The sequence below is a fragment of the Musca autumnalis genome, unplaced genomic scaffold, assembly GCF_047663935.1.
Source record: "Musca autumnalis isolate F117 unplaced genomic scaffold, ASM4766393v1 scaffold_4, whole genome shotgun sequence".
NCBI classification, from domain to species: Eukaryota; Metazoa; Arthropoda; class Insecta; order Diptera; family Muscidae; genus Musca; species Musca autumnalis.
The window spans coordinates 147,019,036-147,042,563 of record NW_027411977.1 but is presented as its reverse complement, the minus strand read 5'-3'; the positions used below and the strand labels follow the sequence as shown (position 1 = coordinate 147,042,563).

General features: G+C 33.9%; 2 protein-coding genes across 4 annotated transcripts in view; one reads left to right on the top strand and one right to left on the bottom strand.

Moving 5' to 3' along the window:
- Positions 1-1,439: 1,439 nt before the first annotated feature.
- LOC141404385 (nuclear exosome regulator NRDE2) overlaps positions 1,440-23,528 on the bottom strand; it is a 41,433-nt gene continuing 19,344 nt past the window's right edge. Inside the window, exons 1-2 of one of the 3 annotated variants that reach the window (XM_073987960.1) lie at positions 4,874-4,989; positions 1,440-4,515 (exon numbers count right to left, since the gene is read on the bottom strand). In XM_073987960.1, the coding sequence (XP_073844061.1) occupies positions 1,552-4,509 (2,958 nt within the window). In that variant the 5' untranslated portion in view covers positions 4,510-4,515; positions 4,874-4,989 and the 3' untranslated portion in view covers positions 1,440-1,551. Of the gene's footprint in view, positions 4,516-4,571; positions 4,990-23,528 lie in introns of those variants that run through there. The other 2 variants (XM_073987959.1, XM_073987962.1) reach the window with 2 other exon arrangements.
- LOC141403108 (uncharacterized) lies at positions 11,533-15,751 on the top strand. Its single transcript, XM_073985272.1, has 2 exons — positions 11,533-12,991; positions 15,696-15,751. Exons 1-2 carry the CDS (start codon positions 11,533-11,535, stop codon positions 15,749-15,751), a joined length of 1,515 nt encoding a protein of 504 aa, XP_073841373.1.

Sequence of the window (23,528 nt, the reverse complement as noted above, 5' to 3'; positions counted from 1 at the left end):
AGGCATGTGCTGAAAAATGAATCGACTCGATTTGCAAAATCGAAATGGTATATATTCGGGGTGCCTTTGATTATTTGTATAGTTTTGCTTCACAAACGTCCCTTATTTGAATATTTTTAAAATCCATTTTTAAATATTCACTGGGACCTCAAAGTTTCCATAGTAATTTGTATAGAGCTAAAGGAGAATTTTCACGAAATCGCTCTACAGAACAGATTTATTGTCCAATCGCTGAAACAATTTTACACGTATTTCTGTTGCTACACGTATTTCTGTTCCTACAAAAATTGCGAAAATCGGGTCGGATTTTAATATTATCCCAGCGAAAAGTTTGCCTCCAAAGAGGCAGTTAAATGATATGTACAAGTGATTTGGAAGTGCATCAAATTATGCATTTTCACTCATGATTTTTACAAGGGAGTGACCCCGGAAAGAGGCACTCCATTGCACCGCATTTCAACTGACCCTTTGGCATTGCATTTTAACTGAACCTTTGCCACTGCATTTTAACTGACCCTTTGGCATTGCATTTTAACTGACCCTTTGGGGTAGAATAGGAGGCAGTCCAGAGCACGTGTTTTGAATAACAAAATAAAATGCATTTATTATTTGTGTAAAACAAAAATATTAATAACTTTATTAAAGTAGCATTATGAAAATTCTCTATTGAATTCAATAGCAAACATGTGTGTTCCTTCGCTCTTTATTTAATCCAAGCTTAAGTGCTTTTGCTTCTTCTGCTAAATGGGTTTGATATTGTCTTCCCATCACCAGTTAAGATTTCGACATGTACTCCAACAGCACCCCATTGGGAAATTTTCTTCTCGTGAGTTACCGGAAAAATGTTCACAAATTAAATATTATTTAGTTTGTATTAACAAATGTTTGGAAATGTTAACGCGATTATCTCTTTTATTCCGCTGCCTGTAGAGATGTATAAACTGATTTATGTACATGTAGGGATCTCTAACAACTGCTAATAAAATGTAGTGAACGGAGTGCCTTTTTCACGACTCCGTTTGCACTGCATCCGGATGCTGTTAATTGTGAGGAATTGGAGTGCCTTTTTCACGACTCCGTTGAACTGCCTCCGGATGTTGTTAAAATGTGACGAATGGATGTGATTATTTGGATTGCATCCAAATGCGGTTAAAATGTGAGGAATGGAGTGCCTTTTTCACGACTCCGTTTGAACTGCATAAAAACATGCCGTGAAAGAACTAGTCTACATTGCACTACTTCCAATTTATTTTGCTGGGTAGCTATATAGGACCCATGGAATTTTTGAGGCCGCAGTGGCAGGTGCTAACATATTCCGATTGTGTTCAAACTTTGGCAATCTTAAAATCTAAAAGAACTAAACACTTTAGTGGTGTGCCGACATAGATTTTTTAAAACCACCCTAGTACACAAACCGCGAAAAAGGAAGAAAGGCCATATTTACTTTACGTCAAGTTCTATACATGTTCAAAAATTTATTTCATCAGAAAGACGGTTATTTACATTCGCTTATGGTATTCTACAAGTAAATTTACAAAACATAATACTAAACTAACGTTCTCTTAAGATCTCCAACTCTTCTGGCAAAGCGTATATTCTCAATTGTTTTTCTATAATCAAATCCTGCAGATGAGACAATTCTTGTGGTACATAGGTTGCACCGTCCAGGTATAGGGCTTTACTCCACGGACACTCGTCCAGAGCGGTGAGCAAACACTGTTTGCTCAATTCAAAAGAGCAGTTTTGATCTGACAAACAGCGCAAATAACATCGCCAAAACAAAGAATTTCGTCGCAGCGACAACAATGGTGACTGTATTGAGCAGGATGTGGTATTTGTGTGTTGACGATGTACCACCATTTTAAACAGATTCAGAATACGTTGGCGCACAACCATTTCATGATAATATAAATCTGCCTCAGTTAATTTATTACTTCCCTCAATCCCCTTCAAATCCGACAGACTATTTATGAACCTGCAACGTGCTAAAGTGATGAGGAAAATAATCGACTTGATGGATGTATCGACGACCGCTAGATATCCGCGCCGCAATTTAAACCAAGGCAAAGATGATTGACAACCCCATTTTTGCAATATAAATAAATTATTTGGAAATTCGCAGAGACCTCTTTCAATACTCTGTTGTATAAAAGTGTGAGAAACATAGCTATTGCCTCCAGGCATCTGTAGTAGGCATATAAAGGTTTCGTAAAACTGTTCTCTCAGGTATTGATGCCTTGGATTTTGTTTAGAATTGAATAGTGTCAATAGTTTCTGCATATATTCCAAGGCCTGTTGCTTTTGTTGCAGCGCACAGAGTAAAAGGGTGTAGATTTTCACTTGTGTTACTGTGTGATCCGGCAACAGATATTGTTCCAATAACATTATTTTTACATTTTCTTCGATTTTTATTAGGCTTCCCACTTTTTCCTTTAATGTGTTAAGAGCAATCAATTTTTTAGCACTTGTTATTTGGCTAACATCGCAAGCAAGTACGTATGAAGAGAGTAGACTACTGACCCTTTCAACATTCTGGGAATCGACAAGGATTTCGCAATACGTTAAGAAGACATATGCCAATTCCGATCTTAGGTTTTCTTCTTGGTTATATGCCGTTATTAGATTTTTAAATATATTTTCAACCGTCTCCAACGGTGAGCCGCCTGCATATTCATAACGAGCAAACTCAACATAGAGGGTTAGGCAATTCCGATTATTCGGCAGTTTAAGTAATGACTTGAAAAGTTTTCGGCCATTTTTTGCAAAATCTGAATTCAATTTTTTGCTCAACTTTGCGAGCCTCAAAAGAAGACATTGGAATCGTGACCATAAAACTAAGAAGAGCAAACGTTTCTTGTCATCAATTTGTTCATAGGCTTTTGAACAATTTATGAGAAATTTTTGTAAACATTCCGCATATATTTCATGACCTATGCAGTGGTTCAAAAAACTAGGGTTGCATACCACTTCTTTGGATAAATCGTAAAGACTTTCAAAGAAATCCTTATGATCCAACGACAAATTGTAGTTTGGATTAACGTAGAGGGCCAACAAATCTTCTATGGCATCTGTGTCTCCTTCCAGTTGTGTGGCTAAACAGTGACTGTGTATAAAAGGCACCTTTAATAGTTTCACTATTAAAAGCAACATTTTGAGAGAGTTTTCCCTGGATTGTAAAGGATAAACATAATGACAAACATCTTCGTTAAATACAACTCTCTGGGGGTCACTGCACTTCGAACTCTCTCCAGGGAACGGCAAGAAAAAGAATCCCTGCCTTAGTTTTTCAATACGCAACCAAATTTCATTCATTGGTAGGCCAGATTGTAGAATTAACTCTTCGTATTCTACACAAGCTTGTTCATCCTGTTCACGAGGCACCAACTCTTCCAGTATACAGCTATTGGCTGCAACATTTAATTCGACAGATAGTTTGATCAAAGAAAAGAATTGCTCATATAAGCCGGATTGACGTAAAAACAAAGCACATGTGTAAAAGAGATGCATCATTACGTCATCGCTTGCAACCACTTGCGATTTGGGATTGTGAAACATTTTTTTCATACAACGTTCGTAGATCCGCAATACATCGGGTACTGTGCATCTGGCCATTGTTCCTTGAGTACACATTATTTGTGCCTGCCACAAAATCAAACTGTGAGGATCCTTGGCTAGCAATGCATCCAACATCTTACTGACATCATGCGATGTATAGCATTGGACGATGGTGTCAATATATACCGAGTATAAATCTTTATGGAATGGATGAAAATTCAAAGCCTTCTCCATGTAGTCTAATTTCTTTTCGGCGATTCTTAGTCGCGACCACTTGTAAGGATTTCTATCTTGGAGAGCAATTAACTCCAGCCAGTGTTGAATTTCCCTGCAATTCTCCATTGTTTTGCGATTGAGTTCGCCCATTTTTGATGTATATTCATTTTCGGTTAGTGGGTAACATTCAGTGTTTGACTTCTCCACGTTCTCAATGTATTTGCAATTGTAGTAACGTTTTGTCTTAGCTTTTCCAATAGAGCCATAACTGCGACCCAAAGTGTAATGGTTTGTACGATATCTTGGACATGCTGGTTTATGTAGTGTTTTAATTGTATTATATTGCTTAGCCTTTCTCTTATCTACATAGAATTCTTCTTGACCAGTAAAATCTAGGGATGGTAAAGCTGGGGGCGTAGGAACTGTATCATCTGCTTTTCTTTCTTTTTTAGACTTTTTACGATTTTCCTTTTTGCTTTTAAGCTTCTTTTGCTTTGGTTCTGGTTCGTCATTACTAACTTCACTCGTGGAGTCGGATGAGTCTGAATTATCACTATCCGATGTGTTGGCATCATTGCTACCTTCGTTCTGTGTAGATAGACCAGTTCTCAATTTGATAACGTCAAGTGGGAAACTTGTATTTTCTAACCACTTTGAGGTTGAAGGCTGATCAGTATTGTCTTTGTTGATTTCATATGCGGACTTGTTATGGTCAGAGTAAGCGGGAAATAGTGACATGATATTCTGCAAATAATAGAAATGTATTTTTATAAATTCAACTCAAATATGCTTAATTAAACCTTTTGGAACAAGTCCAGTTTTGGGCATAGTCCGGGATCTTGATGATATATGTATATACCACAGATAGCCCTGAGTATAAGGTACAATGTTTGTCTTGTCCCAAAGCCTTCAAAGTTCCGCAACCAATGATTTTTCTCGTATTTTTACAGCCGACTGTGAAAGTATGAGAAATATCATATCATTGATATTTACAGAACTTTCAAGGGACTTGTGAAGGACAAAATGTATATCTTTATATTCAGGACTTTAGGCCGTGTTAATGTCGATGGCGGTGAGAATTTCTTTTCAAGTTTCCATTTACCTTTTCCAAACAAACAGCAAAATATCAAAACATCCAGCCAAAATCAAATGTTTAGAATTAGGAAGTAAAAGGGAACATATGAAAGCAACACAATAAATTCAAATTCTGGTATCTACATTGGTTCATTTTGGTGAATACGGAGTTCAACGAACTAAACGAATGAGTAATACTAATGGGTACTTTACACGGTATGTTTTTTACATATGAGTTGTCACTTCTCCAATACAAAATGTATATGCAAAGTGACAACTCATATGTAAAAAACATATCGTGTAAAGTACCCATAAGTTTACATTTATGTCATGTCCACACGAGCGTTTCAATTACGTTGTTCGCCTGTCGAACGACGTACACGAATTAACCCGTTTCCACGACACCATTCGTAATTAACAGAAACATAAACAAAATTTCCTTTATTTTTGTTTCCTTGTTTTCACAAAAATTTGAACCGAAAACACTTAAAATATACATTAAATGAATAGGAAAAGCAATCGACTTTCCTTCAAATGTATCTTCTGCATTTAACTACACACATTTCATTCATTTTTTCCATAAATTCTGAATAATTTTGTATTTTCAATATATTTTTATATGTTTCTATTTTCAAAATTAAAGAGAGAGACATGCCAAAACAATATTTGTGTATACAGAATTTCAGTTATGGGTACTTTACACGGTATGTTTTTTACATATGAGTTGTCACTTCTCCAATACAAAATGTATATGCAAAGTGACAACTCATATGTAAAAAACATATCGTGTAAAGTACCCATAAGTTTACATTTATGTCATGTTCACACGAGCGTTTCAATTACGTTGTTCGCCTGTCGAACGACGTACACGAATTAACCCGTTTCCACGACACCATTCGTAATTAACAGAAACATAAACAAAATTTCCTTTATTTTTGTTTCCTTGTTTTCACAAAAATTTGAACCGAAAACACTTAAAATATACATTAAATGAATAGGAAAAGCAATCGACTTTCCTTCAAATGTATCTTCTGCATTTAACTACACACATTTCATTCATTTTTTCCATAAATTCTGAATAATTTTGTATTTTCAATATATTTTTATATGTTTCTATTTTCAAAATTAAAGAGAGAGACATGCCAAAACAATATTTGTGTATACAGACTTTCAGTTATTTGTTTTCTTTTTGTTTCTGATTTTTTACGCGATTTTGAACTAATGGACAAGATATGTGTGTGGAATTAAGAAGGAAACACAACCATCTTCCTTCTGCATCTATATAAAATGTTTAGTTCATTCATTTTCATTCATCTTTTTCCTTTTTTCTAAAAATTTTTGTGTTTTCAACAATTTTTTCAATTTTGAATTTAGACATGTCATAATTAATTTTTTCGATAAGTTCTCTCATTTGTTAGGGATGGGACATACTTATTCGTCGTTCAGAGAGTATTTCTAATAGAACAACGTAGAAAAATCGTCGTTCGTTCATAGAATTTTGTGTGGGGAAATAAATAATTTAGTCGTAGTTATGGGTCGAACAACGAATAGAGAACGAACGACGTACCGTGGAAACGGGCTATTACGAAATCCACTCGATTTCAACTGTCAATTCCATTGCTCAAACGTCAAATGAAATCCAATCGATTTCAGATGAGTTTTCATTTGACGTATACGCAAAGGAATTGACAGCTGAAATCGAGTGGATTTCGTAAATGTAAACATAGTATAAGACAAAAGAGATTAAGTCGAAGGTCACACTAGAGTGGTTTCATTGAAACTTTTAGGTATTTATAGATCGAGTTCCCCACTACAGCAAATTTATGATATCACTCTACTGTGAAATTCGACCTAGGAACCCTTGTTTTCATGAAATTGTTTCAATGAAACACTCTAGTGTGACCTTCGACTAAACGATAAATAAGAATAACCAAAACAAACTAATGCTTGGTTTACATTTACGAAATCCACTCGATTTCAACTGTCAAATCCATAGGTTAAACGTCAAATGAAATCCAATGGATTTCAGATGAGATTTAATTTGACGTTTGAGCTATGGAATTGACAGTTGAAATCGAGTGGATTTCGTAAATGTAAATGTTTTTTGTTTTGTTTTAATCGTTGAATTTGGCTGCACTGAAGGGACTTTTTCATTTTCATACTTTTATGCCCGAAGCCCTGCAACACACAAGAGCAATTTCAATGAAAAATTTAACAAAGATTTTAATACATAAAGATTCGAAAACTCAATTGTTAACATTTGTCAATAGATGAAGTTATACCCTAGACAGACTGCAGCGTTAATTTGCATTAACTGCCTTAATTCAAATTAATTCGTGCATTATCCACATTCTTAATGCACAAAATCGAAAGCAATTTAAATTGAATTTAGGTATTTCAATATGGCAATGCTGTATAAGAGAGCCCATATTCATGTAGGAGAGAGAGCATATTCATGCTCTGAGACACAACTTGCATTGAAAATCAATTGTCTTTTGTCAAATTTCCATGTTTAAGAAAATAAAAAAAGAAAACAAATCAGAAATTTTCGCGTTTCTTTCAAATAAGTAGTGGTTTCCACGACACCATTCGTAATTAACAGAAACATAAACAAAATTTCCTTTATTTTTGTTTCCTTGTTTTCACAAAAATTTGAACCGAAAACACTTAAAATATACATTAAATGAATAGGAAAAGCAATCGACTTTCCTTCAAATGTATCTTCTGCATTTAACTACACACATTTCATTCATTTTTTCCATAAATTCTGAATAATTTTGTATTTTCAATATATTTTTATATGTTTCTATTTTCAAAATTAAAGAGAGAGACATGCCAAAACAATATTTGTGTATACAGAATTTCAGTTATGGGTACTTTACACGGTATGTTTTTTACATATGAGTTGTCACTTCTCCAATACAAAATGTATATGCAAAGTGACAACTCATATGTAAAAAACATATCGTGTAAAGTACCCATAAGTTTACATTTATGTCATGTTCACACGAGCGTTTCAATTACGTTGTTCGCCTGTCGAACGACGTACACGAATTAACCCGTTTCCACGACACCATTCGTAATTAACAGAAACATAAACAAAATTTCCTTTATTTTTGTTTCCTTGTTTTCACAAAAATTTGAACCGAAAACACTTAAAATATACATTAAATGAATAGGAAAAGCAATCGACTTTCCTTCAAATGTATCTTCTGCATTTAACTACACACATTTCATTCATTTTTTCCATAAATTCTGAATAATTTTGTATTTTCAATATATTTTTATATGTTTCTATTTTCAAAATTAAAGAGAGAGACATGCCAAAACAATATTTGTGTATACAGACTTTCAGTTATTTGTTTTCTTTTTGTTTCTGATTTTTTACGCGATTTTGAACTAATGGACAAGATATGTGTGTGGAATTAAGAAGGAAACACAACCATCTTCCTTCTGCATCTATATAAAATGTTTAGTTCATTCATTTTCATTCATCTTTTTCCTTTTTTCTAAAAATTTTTGTGTTTTCAACAATTTTTTCAATTTTGAATTTAGACATGTCATAATTAATTTTTTCGATAAGTTCTCTCATTTGTTAGGGATGGGACATACTTATTCGTCGTTCAGAGAGTATTTCTAATAGAACAACGTAGAAAAATCGTCGTTCGTTCATAGAATTTTGTGTGGGGAAATAAATAATTTAGTCGTAGTTATGGGTCGAACAACGAATAGAGAACGAACGACGTACCGTGGAAACGGGCTATTACGAAATCCACTCGATTTCAACTGTCAATTCCATTGCTCAAACGTCAAATGAAATCCAATCGATTTCAGATGAGTTTTCATTTGACGTATACGCAAAGGAATTGACAGCTGAAATCGAGTGGATTTCGTAAATGTAAACATAGTATAAGACAAAAGAGATTAAGTCGAAGGTCACACTAGAGTGGTTTCATTGAAACTTTTAGGTATTTATAGATCGAGTTCCCCACTACAGCAAATTTATGATATCACTCTACTGTGAAATTCGACCTAGGAACCCTTGTTTTCATGAAATTGTTTCAATGAAACACTCTAGTGTGACCTTCGACTAAACGATAAATAAGAATAACCAAAACAAACTAATGCTTGGTTTACATTTACGAAATCCACTCGATTTCAACTGTCAAATCCATAGGTTAAACGTCAAATGAAATCCAATGGATTTCAGATGAGATTTAATTTGACGTTTGAGCTATGGAATTGACAGTTGAAATCGAGTGGATTTCGTAAATGTAAATGTTTTTTGTTTTGTTTTAATCGTTGAATTTGGCTGCACTGAAGGGACTTTTTCATTTTCATACTTTTATGCCCGAAGCCCTGCAACACACAAGAGCAATTTCAATGAAAAATTTAACAAAGATTTTAATACATAAAGATTCGAAAACTCAATTGTTAACATTTGTCAATAGATGAAGTTATACCCTAGACAGACTGCAGCGTTAATTTGCATTAACTGCCTTAATTCAAATTAATTCGTGCATTATCCACATTCTTAATGCACAAAATCGAAAGCAATTTAAATTGAATTTAGGTATTTCAATATGGCAATGCTGTATAAGAGAGCCCATATTCATGTAGGAGAGAGAGCATATTCATGCTCTGAGACACAACTTGCATTGAAAATCAATTGTCTTTTGTCAAATTTCCATGTTTAAGAAAATAAAAAAAGAAAACAAATCAGAAATTTTCGCGTTTCTTTCAAATAAGTAGTGGTCTTTCTCGAATAGAATAGCAGCTAATCGTTTTTAGCGCCTTCTATCAAATCTATTTTTAAAATTTTTATTTTCACAAGCATTTCATTACCCACCATACCAATTCTATCGAAAATAATATCTTCTTCAAATGTTCCTTTATGGCCCCGGCACATACGGCGCGTAGAGCGTCGCGTTACAACAACCACATGAAAACTTTAAGAACAAACTTGGCATCACTTACACTTTTTTCATGTGGTTGTTGTCCTCAACGCGCGACGCGACGCACAACGGACCGTATGTGCCGGGGCCATTAGAGTTTTGCGACATTTTTTAATATTAAAAAGACTCAAAAATATCGCGAATAAATTAAATTTATTTTTGCATTATCTTGGTGAAAAAGTCAATGGTAGATAGTATATTTGTTTCGCATATTTTGGCGAACTTTTGTAAAACTTTATAAAATGGTCTGCTGGGTACAAACAAACAACACAAACAGCTGTTTCATAAATGCAGAAACTATCGTCTGTCAGGGTAAAAAGTTAATTCAAATTAAGGAATTTTTAATGCAAATTAACTCTGCCGTCTGTCTAGGGTATTAAGATCTGTTGTTACTAGACGTTTACACACAGACAGTATTGGCAAGACAATACAATAGAAAATCGAATCGTTGATGACATTTTCGTCGACTATTCGTTGAAGAAATCTATGAAATTGTCATGTACGACAACCTGTATGACCATGTCTTGCATTGTGTCTTGGCAATAAACCGAAAAATGCTCTAAAGTGTGCTTTGAAACAATTGTATACATATTTATTAAGATATACAATTTTGGGTTTGTAATAAATGTAAAATTATAAAGTCACAAAATTCGTCGATGGTCAGACTAGCACGATTTCAACATGGCGACGTCAAGTTTATAGGCGAGGGGTATGAAGTAGTGAAACCCATGTACATGGTTTTCTGTGTTTGTTGTGTTGTCTCTTCTTGTTCTTCGTTGCAAGATTTTTTCTTCAATTTTCTTTCATTTTTATTTTCTCAAGCAAACGTTAACAACAAAACAAACATAAATATATTTAATAAAAACATTTAATAAATTAAATAGTGAAAATTTAACTATTAATATTAATTTAATTATTAATGTTAATTATTTTGTGTTGTTTTTTGGTTTATTTATGTCTTTTTTTGTTTTTATTGGTATGAGAAACACAACAAACGCGAATGGTAAAATAAAGAGGACACGCAAAGATCTTAAATTTCACGTTAACGTGTGTGGACATTAACGAAATTTGAAAAGAAACTTTAACGAAATTGGTTTCATGAAACCTTGCTAGTCTGACCATCGACTTCGGAAACCGCTTTGCTGATTAAACAATTATTATTTATACAACCTGAATTATGAAGAAAAGGGTAAGTTAGAATAAATAGTAAAAAAATTAATTACTTTAAAATTAATTATAGTTATTTTTTGAATAAGTGCAATTAGGTTATGGGTACTTTACACGATATGTATTTTACATATGGGTTGTCACTTTTTATATACAAAATGTATACGCAAAGTGACAACACATATGTAAAATAACATATCGTGTAAAGTACCCATTAAAGAACATTGAATAAATAGTAAATAAGTCCCGGTCAACACTAGCGTGAATTTCATTAAAAAAATCATGAAATTAGGTGTTCTTAGGTCGAATTCCCCACTACAGCAATTTCATGATTTTACTCTAATATGGAACTCGATCTAGAGACGCATAATTTTATGTCAAAATTTCAGTGAAATTACTCTAGTGTGGCCTGGGACTTAAAGTGTTTTTTTTTAAGTTTCGTTATGCTTGGTTTACATTTACGGAATCCACTCGATTTCAACTGTCAAATCCATAGGTTAAACGTCAAATGAAATCCAATAGATTTCAGATAAGATTTCATTTGGCGTTGGCTATGGAATTGACTATGGAATTGAGTGAAAACTATTTGGAAGCAATACGTGTATCGATAGATGGATTTTCTACAAATGGGACACCCCTGAAAATCACCACTTTTTATCGCTCTCCAAAATGTAATATAACGACTTTCTTAATGTATCTAGAGAATGAGCTATGTGGTCGTTGCAGTACAATGTCTATTGTAGTTGGAGATGCTAATATCGATACGATCAATTTAAGCGGTTCTTCAGATATTCTCTCGGTTTTGTCCTCTGTAGGCTATGAGATATGTCATACATTAGTGACGCGACCAAGTAGCAAGAAATCATTAGATCACGTCTATAGTAATGAAGCTAATAGATTACATATAAATGCCATTGAATGTGAGTTGTCAGACCATAATATAATATGGTGTCAAATGATTAGTAAACTCCAAAGCAATCAAACAACCAGAAGATCCTTCAAACGATATAATTATAACAACATAACTACAGATATTAATACATATGCACAAAATTTCTCTTGTTGTGGTAACCCTTCATCAGATATAAAGAATATAACATCCAAAATAAGTGACATTGTTAATGTAAACACAACGGTTCATGTGAGAGATGTACTTTCCAAAACATTTATAACACCTTGGGAAAATGAAAATCTGCAAGCATTAAGGAAATTCAAAAATAATTTACTGGCAAAAAGGAGGAAAAATGGCAGAAACCCAACAAATGAATATACCTTAAAGCAAATCAGTCGCATAATAAAGATTGCTAGTAATGCAAGCATGAATTCATACGTAAGCGAAAATATGGAAAGATATGGTGAAAATCCTCGTAAATGCTGGCAATTTATAAATGAATGTTTGGGAAGAAAAAAGGTAAAACAAATACTGTTGAGAAACGAGAGGAACGAGATTATCGATGATGATGTTATAAAGTGCAATACATTCAATGAATACTTTTTAAATATTCCACAAACCTTAAAAAGTACTCTACAATACAATGTTGGTGATGATTTTGATTATTTTAATAGCCTTAAACAAACATCGTCAAGATTTTCCTTGGTTGCTGTTAACAGAGCTGATGTGGAGGAAGTAATAGACAATTTTGATATTAGCAAAAGTCCTGGTTATGACGGAATAACAGGCAAAGTTTTAAAATTAACGAAGAATTGTATTAGCCCACATTTTGCATTTATATTCAACAAGATTATAGAAACCTCAACATACCCGGAAGTACTAAAAACTGCTAAAATTGTTCCAATACCCAAGTCCGAAAATGCATGTACGGTTAGCAATTTTAGGCCAGTAGCAGTGTTGCCATTAATTGACAAATTGTACGAAAAATTAATATGCAAACAATTGGAAACATTTTTGGAAGAAACTAGTCAAATGTATCCGTTGCAATTCGGATTCAAAAAGCGTAGCGGGACGCAAGAGGCCATTGTGTACGTTGTTAATACAATTTGTGAAGCTCTCGATTCAAACTACGGTGGAGTGGGAGCAGCGTTTTATGACCTCTCAAGGGCATTTGATCTGGTTGATCATGATATACTGTTATCAAAACTATCATATTATGGAATACGAGGAAAAGAACTACAATTGTTACAAAATTATATAATAAACAGAAAGCAATTTGTAGAAATTAATGGCAGCAAAGGAGATGTAGGATTTGTGAAGCACGGGGTACCACAGGGAAGTGTTTTGGGGCCCTTATTGTTCACAATTTACCTGAATGACTTATCCAACTTAAATCTTTATGGCAAACTTATTATGTACGCCGATGACATAGCCTTACTCTACCCATATAGTCATGAACTCGTATTGAAATGTCAAATGGAGCATGATGCTAAAGTTATTATGGAGTTCACCCGATTAAATAGACTAGTAATTAACTCTAATAAGACGAAAATTATACGATTCCGTCCTCGCTGCCATCAACAAAATTCAAGGTTTTATATTGAAATTGGTGATAAACAAATATTTGAAAGTCAGTCACTGCAATACTTGGGCATTCATTTACAAAGCAATTTGGCATGGGATACACATATAGATGACTTGAAAAGGAAAATTGCCCCTGCTATAGGAATACTACACAAGTTTAAAAACAAATTTACTGTCGAGACTAAACTGCTACTGTATAACTCTCTAATCCAGAGTCATTTCAATTACTTGGCACTAATATATGCTTATAAGAAAACGACTCACCTGAAATCACTTCAAAGATGCCAAAACAAGGCTCTGAAAATTGTATACAATTTGCCACGTCTATACTCTACAATTGATCTATATAGCAATATTGCCAGAAACATTTTACCCCTCTACGGAATTTACAAATTACAAACTATTACATATATTTACAAAGCCATAAATAATATTGGCACCCGATCAATCCAGTTTGATATTAATCAAACTGCAGTTAATACCAGGAACGCTTCTAATTTACGAGTCAAAAGATGCCGATTAGAACTATCAAAACAGCGTATCGAATATAATGGTTGCTTGGAATTTAACCATGTTCCCAATAATATAAAGGTTATTTCAAGAATTTCAAATTTTAAAAGAGAATTGAAATCATTTTTGCTTTGTAATATTGATATACTTCTGATGTAATTTATAACCATTTTTCATTTTATAATAATAAATATTTATGTACATTTATAAATGATACGTTCGTACACGAAATTGTAAACCAATTAGCCCCTACAAAGTCTACAAGACGCTGGGGCAATATTTTTGAATTGTAAACTAATATTTATGAATAAAAGTGAATTAATAAAAAAAAAAAAAAAAAAAAAAAAAAAAAAAACTTAGCATTAGTGTCCACACATTTCAGATTTTGCCATGTCCTCTTTATTTCCCCATTCGTGTTTGTTGTGTTTCTCATTTAAAAATTCGCCAATAAGTACAAAACAAATATGAACTAAAAAACAACACAAAATAAACAAAAAAAGAAAAACACTTTTTCATTAATACAATTTTTTATTAAATTTAAAAGTAATTTTCTACTTTTTCGCCTTTTCCTGCTTGTTTTGTTGTTAATCGCAAAGATTTAAATACATAAATATTGGAAAACTCAACTGTTAACTTTTGTCAATAGATGGAGTTAAGCTCTGTTGTTACGATATCACCCAGCAAAAAAATTTGGAAGTTGTGCAATTGGAGTTATGATTTCACAACATCTTTCGATGTAGTCCAGCAGAGTTATGAAAAATGCACTCCGTTCGATACATTTTATAAGCAGTCGCTGTAGAGATCCCTACAGAAAAAACCAGTTGGTTGATCCCTACACATTTTTTCAAAAAACAAACAAGAGTGTATACATTTCGGAGAATTTGTTATAAAATAAAGAAATAAAAACTTAAGTTGCGAACATTTTTGCGATAATTCACGAGACGAAAATTTTTAATGGAGCGGAGTTGGAGTCCATGTCGAAAGCTTAACTAGTGATGGGAAACTGCATAAAAAACCTTTTGGATGATGAAGCAAAATCAGATGCGCTTGGATTAAATTGAAAATGGAGGAAAGGAAGTAAGCTCAAATGTGATTGAATTTAATGGAAACTTTTTTTTAATTTGTGTTTATATAATAAATATAATAAAGTTCTTTGAGTTCTTGTTTTAGGGCGAAACCTATAGCTCTGCGTGTTGCGTGTGCGTTCAAAAATACATAAACAAAATACATGTATTTGTTGTTGTTTTCAATTTGAAATACATGTATTTTGTTTTTGTATTTTTGAACGCACACGCAGAGCTATAGGTTTCGCCCTTACACAAATAATAAATGCTGTTTGAGTAATAAAACTACAACCGTCTCGTTGGGTTGTAAATTCTATTCTAATTTTATTAATGTTAAAATGAATCTTAAGAACTAAGTTACAAAATAATTCTTAGCCTATCTTCTCTTATTCTATGCACTTATCACTACAAAAACCTGCTCCCTTGCTGAGTGCATTATCTCTTGGGCAATGCCTTTATTATAAATGCACACTCAGCTGCATAAAGTGTTATCACTATAGCGCTAAGTACATTCATATTTCTGGTTGGGCTATATTAATATTTATAGCCTAAAACACTTAAAGATGTTATTAAAATATTAAGAGAGCTAGTGAACCTATCTAAAATATTAAAAAATGTTGCTGCTGGAAAACTGGCTGATTAAAATATTTTCCAATATTACACGAAGTTCCCCAACAGCGCAACCCTTACTAAATCATGTACAAATGATTTGTACATTCTCCGCCGCGGCTTAAAGTGAGAGTGGTGGATTATCTAACATTATGTTACATTATAACAAAATGAAGAATGAAAAAAGTATTACTTAACTAAAAATAGAACCTAAATATAATTATTAGAAAAAAATTAAATATAATTATTCTAGGTCACTGCACCAATGACCTGTCTCAGCCACCTCTCCCACGAACGTATCTGGCAGTTTCCTCCACCTTTGCCTAACGGCTTTATTTTCCACGCCATCTTTATGTTTTCTGTGGACCTTTCCATCCAGGGCAATTCTTTGACTATGTTTCCCATCTTCTGCCGTGCTTTTAGTTGTAGCGGTCGATTACTGCCAAAATGTTTTTTAAAGTTGTTATGCGTTGCAGCAGCTTCCTCGAGTCTTCCTATTACCAGTGGGTCAATTTGGGCCACCTTACTTTTTCTGTTGTCTTCTTTCTGACCATTTGTTTTAAAATATTTATCGTCTATATCTTCGTTCCTGTAGTCTGTAGTATACTCTTCTTCATTCGCTGTATCTTCTTTCTTGTTCTTGTCCTCTTCTTTTGATGTAACGGCAACGATGCTATTGCTTCCATGTTTTCCTGTTAGTATCTGGCCACTCCTCTCATTGAAGACGACATCGTGCTCTCCTTGACATTTCAGACTAGCTTCAAAAGAAAAATTGTTGTTGATATTCATATATGAATTTGGATTTACCTTAGGATCACATTCAGTCATTCCCATTTCATCCTTTTCACTGCTGGTTGAAAAACATTCTTTTTTGCTTAAAACGTCTTCGCCACCCAATAGTTTGTAGTAAGCTTCAATTTCTAAATCCGATAATCCTTCCATATCCCTTGAATGTGAATAAGCTTGCAGCTGTTGTACCATTGCATTGCGTAACCGTTGCAATTCAGCTTCCATATTGGCTATATCCGACTTATGACGTGTACGTTCTTTTTCTTGTAATTGCTCCAAATCCTGATTGCGGGCAATCAATTCAGCATTTGTAGATTCTAATTCACTTATTCGACCATTCATGCTATCTATACGTGTACGAGCATCAAGTAATTCTTCGACGTTATAGGAGTTACGGTTGGCTGCAGCTTGAAGATCCTCCATCTTTTGCTCGAACGACATTTTTATTTCCTCACGCATCTCCTGCAGAGCTTGTTGTAAATTGGCCTCATACTGTCTAGCGAGACGATCCTCAATTTCACTGATTTCCGCTTGGTGAAGAGAATGTATCTCATTGATTTCCAGTGAATGAATATGATCGTTGAAGTTAAGTGCCACACGTAGAGTTTGCATAGTGCTTTCTAGATCCATACGAATGATTGATTAATCTTCTAAACGTTTTTGAGTTTCACTTAATTGTTTGCGTAGAACCACCATTTCATTTTGCACTTCATTGCGGTCAGCATTTGCAGCATTGTACTTGGCAGTAAGATCAGCGGCCTGTGACTCTTTTTTCATGTTTATAATAATGACATCCTCGTCCTGGGAGGTATTCTCGGGTTGACAGTTGTCTTCAAAATTTTCCTCAAAATGAGGACTTGCCGGTGGCCAACTCTCCAGCTCTTGATATTTTCGGCTGGCCACGGCAATGCACCCGTCACATTCACAGTTGTGGGGGTAGAAGATCCAATATCTTTCAGCCATCCAGAGTCTCTCCATTGAATCCTCCTCCCACATCTTATCCTGTCTACCTTTGTCTACGGGACAGACCATTTCTCCTTGGAATAAAGCCTGGAAAGCCTTCACCAATTCTTGAAGGCGAAGTTTGGCATCCTCGGCTAACTTTAGTCGGCCTTCTAGCTCTCTATTTCGAGCTGTTAGTTCTTTCAGCATATCTCCTTCCATGATTGTTTTTTTTTAATTGGGACCTTTGCCTCTTTCCGATAGAATATATGGTAACATGGGGCGGCTTCGCCACTGGGGCGCCTTCGCCAGCACCGATTTTCTTGATAATTGTAACTGCTACAGAAATGCAGTTAAAGGGAAAATTGTGAGTTTAACGAAGATCTTTCATCTCCCAAAAATTGGCATTTCTATCAAATATATGATTGCCGATGCACGCGGTTTCATATTTTTGGGGTATTGCGAAAAATATTCATGGTAGGTATATTTTGTGATATCTTGTATACCTTTAGTGATATCAAAATTATAATTTATGCCGTTAATAGACAACTACTGAAGAATATAAATCTAAATAATTTGCATGATAAAAGTAATTATAAATGTCAATATATTCATATTATGAACTATGTAGGGGTGGGGCGGCTACGCCATGATAGGGGTGTTGTGGGTTAATGTGAAAAATATGTCAGGTTTAACTTAAATTGTTTATGCTATTGATATACCACGCTATAATGTGAAGTTGAAATCAAATATTGTGCTAAACCTATCTAATTTGGCAAAAATTTAATTTTTATGCCTAAATTCAAGGTACCTACTTCAATTAACGGCTAGAATATGTTTCTTTTTGTAAATTTTAGAATCATTTTTGATTATTAAATAGAAAACATGTTCCTTTTATGCATTATGTTGATATTTGGGAAGGAAGTATGGTAAATGCCAGTTTAAGAGTCCGTTGATATATGTATATCCAATGTCGATGGCGAAGCTACCCCATGGGTGGGGAGGCTTCGCCACTTTTTAGACATTTTGTAAATTCTCAAAAATAATATTTTAACCCAGATAAAGCCACTGGTCGTTTAAACGCCACAAAAAATGGTTGCAAAAATTGACGTAAAACCCTGGCTTTTTCGAATATTTTTGTGGGGTTTTTTGCATTTTGTTATAGTATTGTCTGTTATCTGTCATTTCACGCTTATAACGCTTCATTTGACCTAGGTATTTCCACGCAATTGGCCTAAAACCCAAGCTATTCAAAAAAATCGACTTTTTTGTAATTTTCGACTTTTGATGAAAAATTTAAATATGCGATAAAAATTTAATCATAAATGTTAGAATCATACAAAGTCAGGGATTTGTTAGGAATATAGTAGGAGTATTTTCTTAATCAAAAACCAAGGGATTGCCATGTAAGGATACACCAATATTGCCCTCCAAAATTTTTGGCACTTTTAAAAGAAGGCCCGATTGCAAGAAAACTATACGTTTTAGAGAAAAAAGTTATTTTTTAAAAAATTTTTAGAAAGTTTCAAAAATATAATTTTCAAAAACAATTTTAAGTTTTCTCGCAAAAAAATTTCTCGGCGCTAAGTGGGTTAAAAACAAAATCATAATCATTTATATATCAAAACTTATAGTCAAGACATGCTAATATTCTTACCAAAAATAATATTTGGAAAAACTTTAGTGATGTCGATATGAGAACATTTTGAAAAAAACGTGGCGAAGGCGCCCCATGTTACCATATATGATTTATTTAAGTGAGACTTTATGTCTTCTTTTTATGTTTTTTTTTTTCGAATGGGACTTTTATAGTCCTCTTTTCTACAAATTTCTATTTTATTTTTTTACTGTTGGGAGCCTTTGTCCTCTTTTAATATAATTATTTTTTGTGCCCTTTTGCGTCTTTTTCCTTTTTATCTTTAAATGTGTACTTCAATTTTTAGTTTTTAATTTTTGTCGCTATTTTTTCTTCTTCCTTTTTGACTTTTTATTTTTTTTTAATTTTGTATTGACTTTAATTTTTTTATTTTTTTTTTGTCCTTTGTTTTTTCAAAATAGTCTGGCTTAATCCCATTGTTGTTGTTTTAATATTTTAAAACAACTATTTTTATTAGTGGAAAAGATTTGGCATTGTTCGCCAAGGGCAATTTTGAAAAAACAAAATTGCAAACGCTATCCCAATAAAAAAAAACGCCACAATGCTTCAAATTGAAGACACTGGCACGACGTGTGTTGTTTTTGCTGTAAAGCAGACCAACCAAATTTTGGTGTGTGCATTCGTCAAAATTCGACGACACATACAAGTGGAAGAGGTTTGAATTGTTTCGCAGACACTTTCGTCGGAGTTGTATGAGGTTGCCAAGGAGAAACTTCTCATTGAACTTTTTTCTTTGCTTACCTTTATACTTCGAGCTGACGATTGATGTTTGGGTATAAAAAGTTTCTTGTTGAAGAAGTTATTGAAAAATAACTTCGGTGGAGAATATCCACAAACAAGAAACAAGGGAACTGATGAGATCCAGTGGCGTGGATCGAAACTATAGTATTCCCTGCCTTACCCCTTGGCGAACAATGCCAAATCTTTTCCACTAATAAAAATAGTTGTTTTAAAATATTAAAGCAACAACAATGGGATTAAGCCAGACTATTTTGAAAAAACAAAATTGCAAACGCTATCCCAATAAAAAAAAAACGCCACAATGCTTCAAATTGAAGACACTGGCACGACGTGTGTTGTTTTTGCTGTAAAGCAGACCAACCAAATTTTGGTGTGTGCATTCGTCAAAATTCGACGACACATACAAGTGGAAGAGGTTTGAGTTGTTTCGCAGACACTTTCGTCGGAGTTGTATGAGGTTGCCAAGGAAAAACTTCTCATTGAACTTTTTTCTTTGCTTACCTTTATACTTCGAGCTGACGATTGATGTTTGGGTATAAAAAGTTTCTTGTTGAAGAAGTTATTGAAAAATAACTTCGGTGGAGAATATCCACAAACAAGAAACAAGGGAACTGATGAGATCCAGTGGCGTGGATCGAAACTATAGTATTCCCTGCCTTACCCCTTGGCGAACAATGCCAAATCTTTTCCACTAATAAAAATAGTTGTTTTAAAATATTAAAACAACAACAATGGGATTAAGCCAGACTATTTTGAAAAAACAAAATTGCAAACGCTATCCCAATAAAAAAAAAACGCCACAATGCTTCAAATTGAAGACACTGGCACGACGTGTGTTGTTTTTGCTGTAAAGCAGACCAACCAAATTTTGGTGTGTGCATTCGTCAAAATTCGACGACACATACAAGTGGAAGAGGTTTGAATTGTTTCGCAGACACTTTCGTCGGAGTTGTATGAGGTTGCCAAGGAGAAACTTCTCATTGAACTTTTTTCTTTGCTTACCTTTATACTTCGAGCTGACGATTGATGTTTGGGTATAAAAAGTTTCTTGTTGAAGAAGTTTTTGAAAAATAACTTCGGTGGAGAATATCCACAAACAAGAAACAAGGGAACTGATGAGATCCAGTGGCGTGGATCGAAACTATAGTATTCCCTGCCTTACCCCTTGGCGAACAATGCCAAATCTTTTCCACTAATAAAAATAGTTGTTTTAAAATATTAAAACAACAACAATGGGATTAAGCCAGACTATTTTGAAAAAACAAAATTGCAAACGCTATCCCAATAAAAAAAAACGCCACAATGCTTCAAATTGAAGACACTGGCACGACGTGTGTTGTTTTTGCTGTAAAGCAGACCAACCAAATTTTGGTGTGTGCATTCGTCAAAATTCGACGACACATACAAGTGGAAGAGGTTTGAGTTGTTTCGCAGACACTTTCGTCGGAGTTGTATGAGGTTGCCAAGGAAAAACTTCTCATTGAACTTTTTTCTTTGCTTACCTTTATACTTCGAGCTGACGATTGATGTTTGGGTATAAAAAGTTTCTTGTTGAAGAAGTTATTGAAAAATAACTTCGGTGGAGAATATCCACAAACAAGAAACAAGGGAACTGATGAGATCCAGTGGCGTGGATCGAAACTATAGTATTCCCTGCCTTACCCCTTGGCGAACAATGCCAAATCTTTTCCACTAATAAAAATAGTTGTTTTAAAATATTAAAACAACAACAATGGGATTAAGCCAGACTATTTTGAAAAAACAAAATTGCAAACGCTATCCCAATAAAAAAAAACGCCACAATGCTTCAAATTGAAGACACTGGCACGACGTGTGTTGTTTTTGCTGTAAAGCAGACCAACCAAATTTTGGTGTGTGCATTCGTCAAAATTCGACGACACATACAAGTGGAAGAGGTTTGAATTGTTTCGCAGACACTTTCGTCGGAGTTGTATGAGGTTGCCAAGGAAAAACTTCTCATTGAACTTTTTTCTTTGCTTACCTTTATACTTCGAGCTGACGATTGATGTTTGGGTATAAAAAGTTTCTTGTTGAAGAAGTTATTGAAAAATAACTTCGGTGGAGAATATCCACAAACAAGAAACAAGGGAACTGATGAGATCCAGTGGCGTGGATCGAAACTATAGTATTCCCTGCCTTACTCCTTGGCGAACAATGCCAAATCTTTTCCACTAAAAAAAATAGTTGTTTTAAAATATTAAAACAACAACAATGGGATTAAGCCAGACTATTTTGAAAAAACAAAATTGCAAACGCTATCCCAATAAAAAAAAAAAACGCCACAATGCTTCAAATTGAAGACACTAGCACGACGTGTGTTGTTTTTGCTGTAAAGCAGACCAACCAAATTTTGGTGTGTGCATTCGTCAAAATTCGACGACACATACATGTGGAAGAGGTTTGAATTGTTTCGCAGACACTTTCGTCGGAGTTGTATGAGGTTGCCAAGGAAAAACTTCTCATTGAACTTTTTTCTTTGCTTACCTTTATACTTCGAGCTGACGATTGATGTTAGGGTATAAAAAGTTTCTTGTTGAAGAAGTTATTGAAAAATAACTTCGGTGGAGAATATCCACAAACAAGAAACAAGGGAACTGATGAGATCCAGTGGCGTGGATCGAAACTATAGTATTCCCTGCCTAACCCCTTGGCGAACAATGCCAAATCTTTTCCACTAATAAAAATAGTTGTTTTAAAATATTAAAACAACAACAATGGGATTAAGCCAGACTATTTTGAAAAAACAAAATTGCAAACGCTATCCCAATAAAAAAAAACGCCACAATGCTTCAAATTTTTTGTCCTTTTTTAACTTTTAATGTTTATTTTCCCTGTGGGTGTTTTTTGTGCTTAGTTCTTCTCTTCCTTTTTAGAGAAGAACTGCTTCGATTTTCCTTTTTTTTAATTGTATTCTTTTTTCCAATATTTTTTTTTTTAATTTTGTGGCCACTGATTCTAATTTTCTCGAAGATCCATGTATCTATATTTGATTTTGTAGCAGGTTTTTGGTGTGATTATTTAAAATAGTTTCCAACTTCCAGTTTCAAATAAAACACCAAAGTTTTCTACATAAACGTTATAAAAGTTATTTATTGATAAAACATCTTACATGTGTGACAATTATTTCCATATGCCTCAAACATGAATACAAGTGACTGCCATCGCTTTCGCCAAGTATTCTATGTTATTAGCTTTGGAAGAAAAAAGTCAACCGGCCACACTATCGTGTTTCCAAGAAGACTTAGTTCTTACCGTATGGATTGTCTATAAGAGAATCAAGGTTCTTCGTATGAACGCATCGTCCTTTTATAGCGATCCAAACAAAGCTTTAAACTAATAATCTCTCAATACATTACATTAATACTCAATATTGTAATAATCAAAAGGAAAGCTCTTTACGTTAACACAATAAAGGATAAAAGAGACAACAAACAAAAGCTCAAGCATAACACTCAATCAGTGATCGAACAAAACTCAATAACTGTTACATTGTAGCTATTCGTTTGGTTGACCACTCAATGTGTTTCGAATTTACTTTGGAAGCATTAGAAATATCGTTGATGCAGGTGTTCATAAAACTAAACAATGCACAGTGAATCAAAACGTTGTAATAAGCATTAACGATAGTTTAATAATGAAACAATAATGAACATAATTGAGCTTATGATAATTAACGAAATGATAATTAAGTAATAATGATAATTTGAATAAAATAATATAACGTCTCGCTACAATCTCCCCCTTTGGAGTGC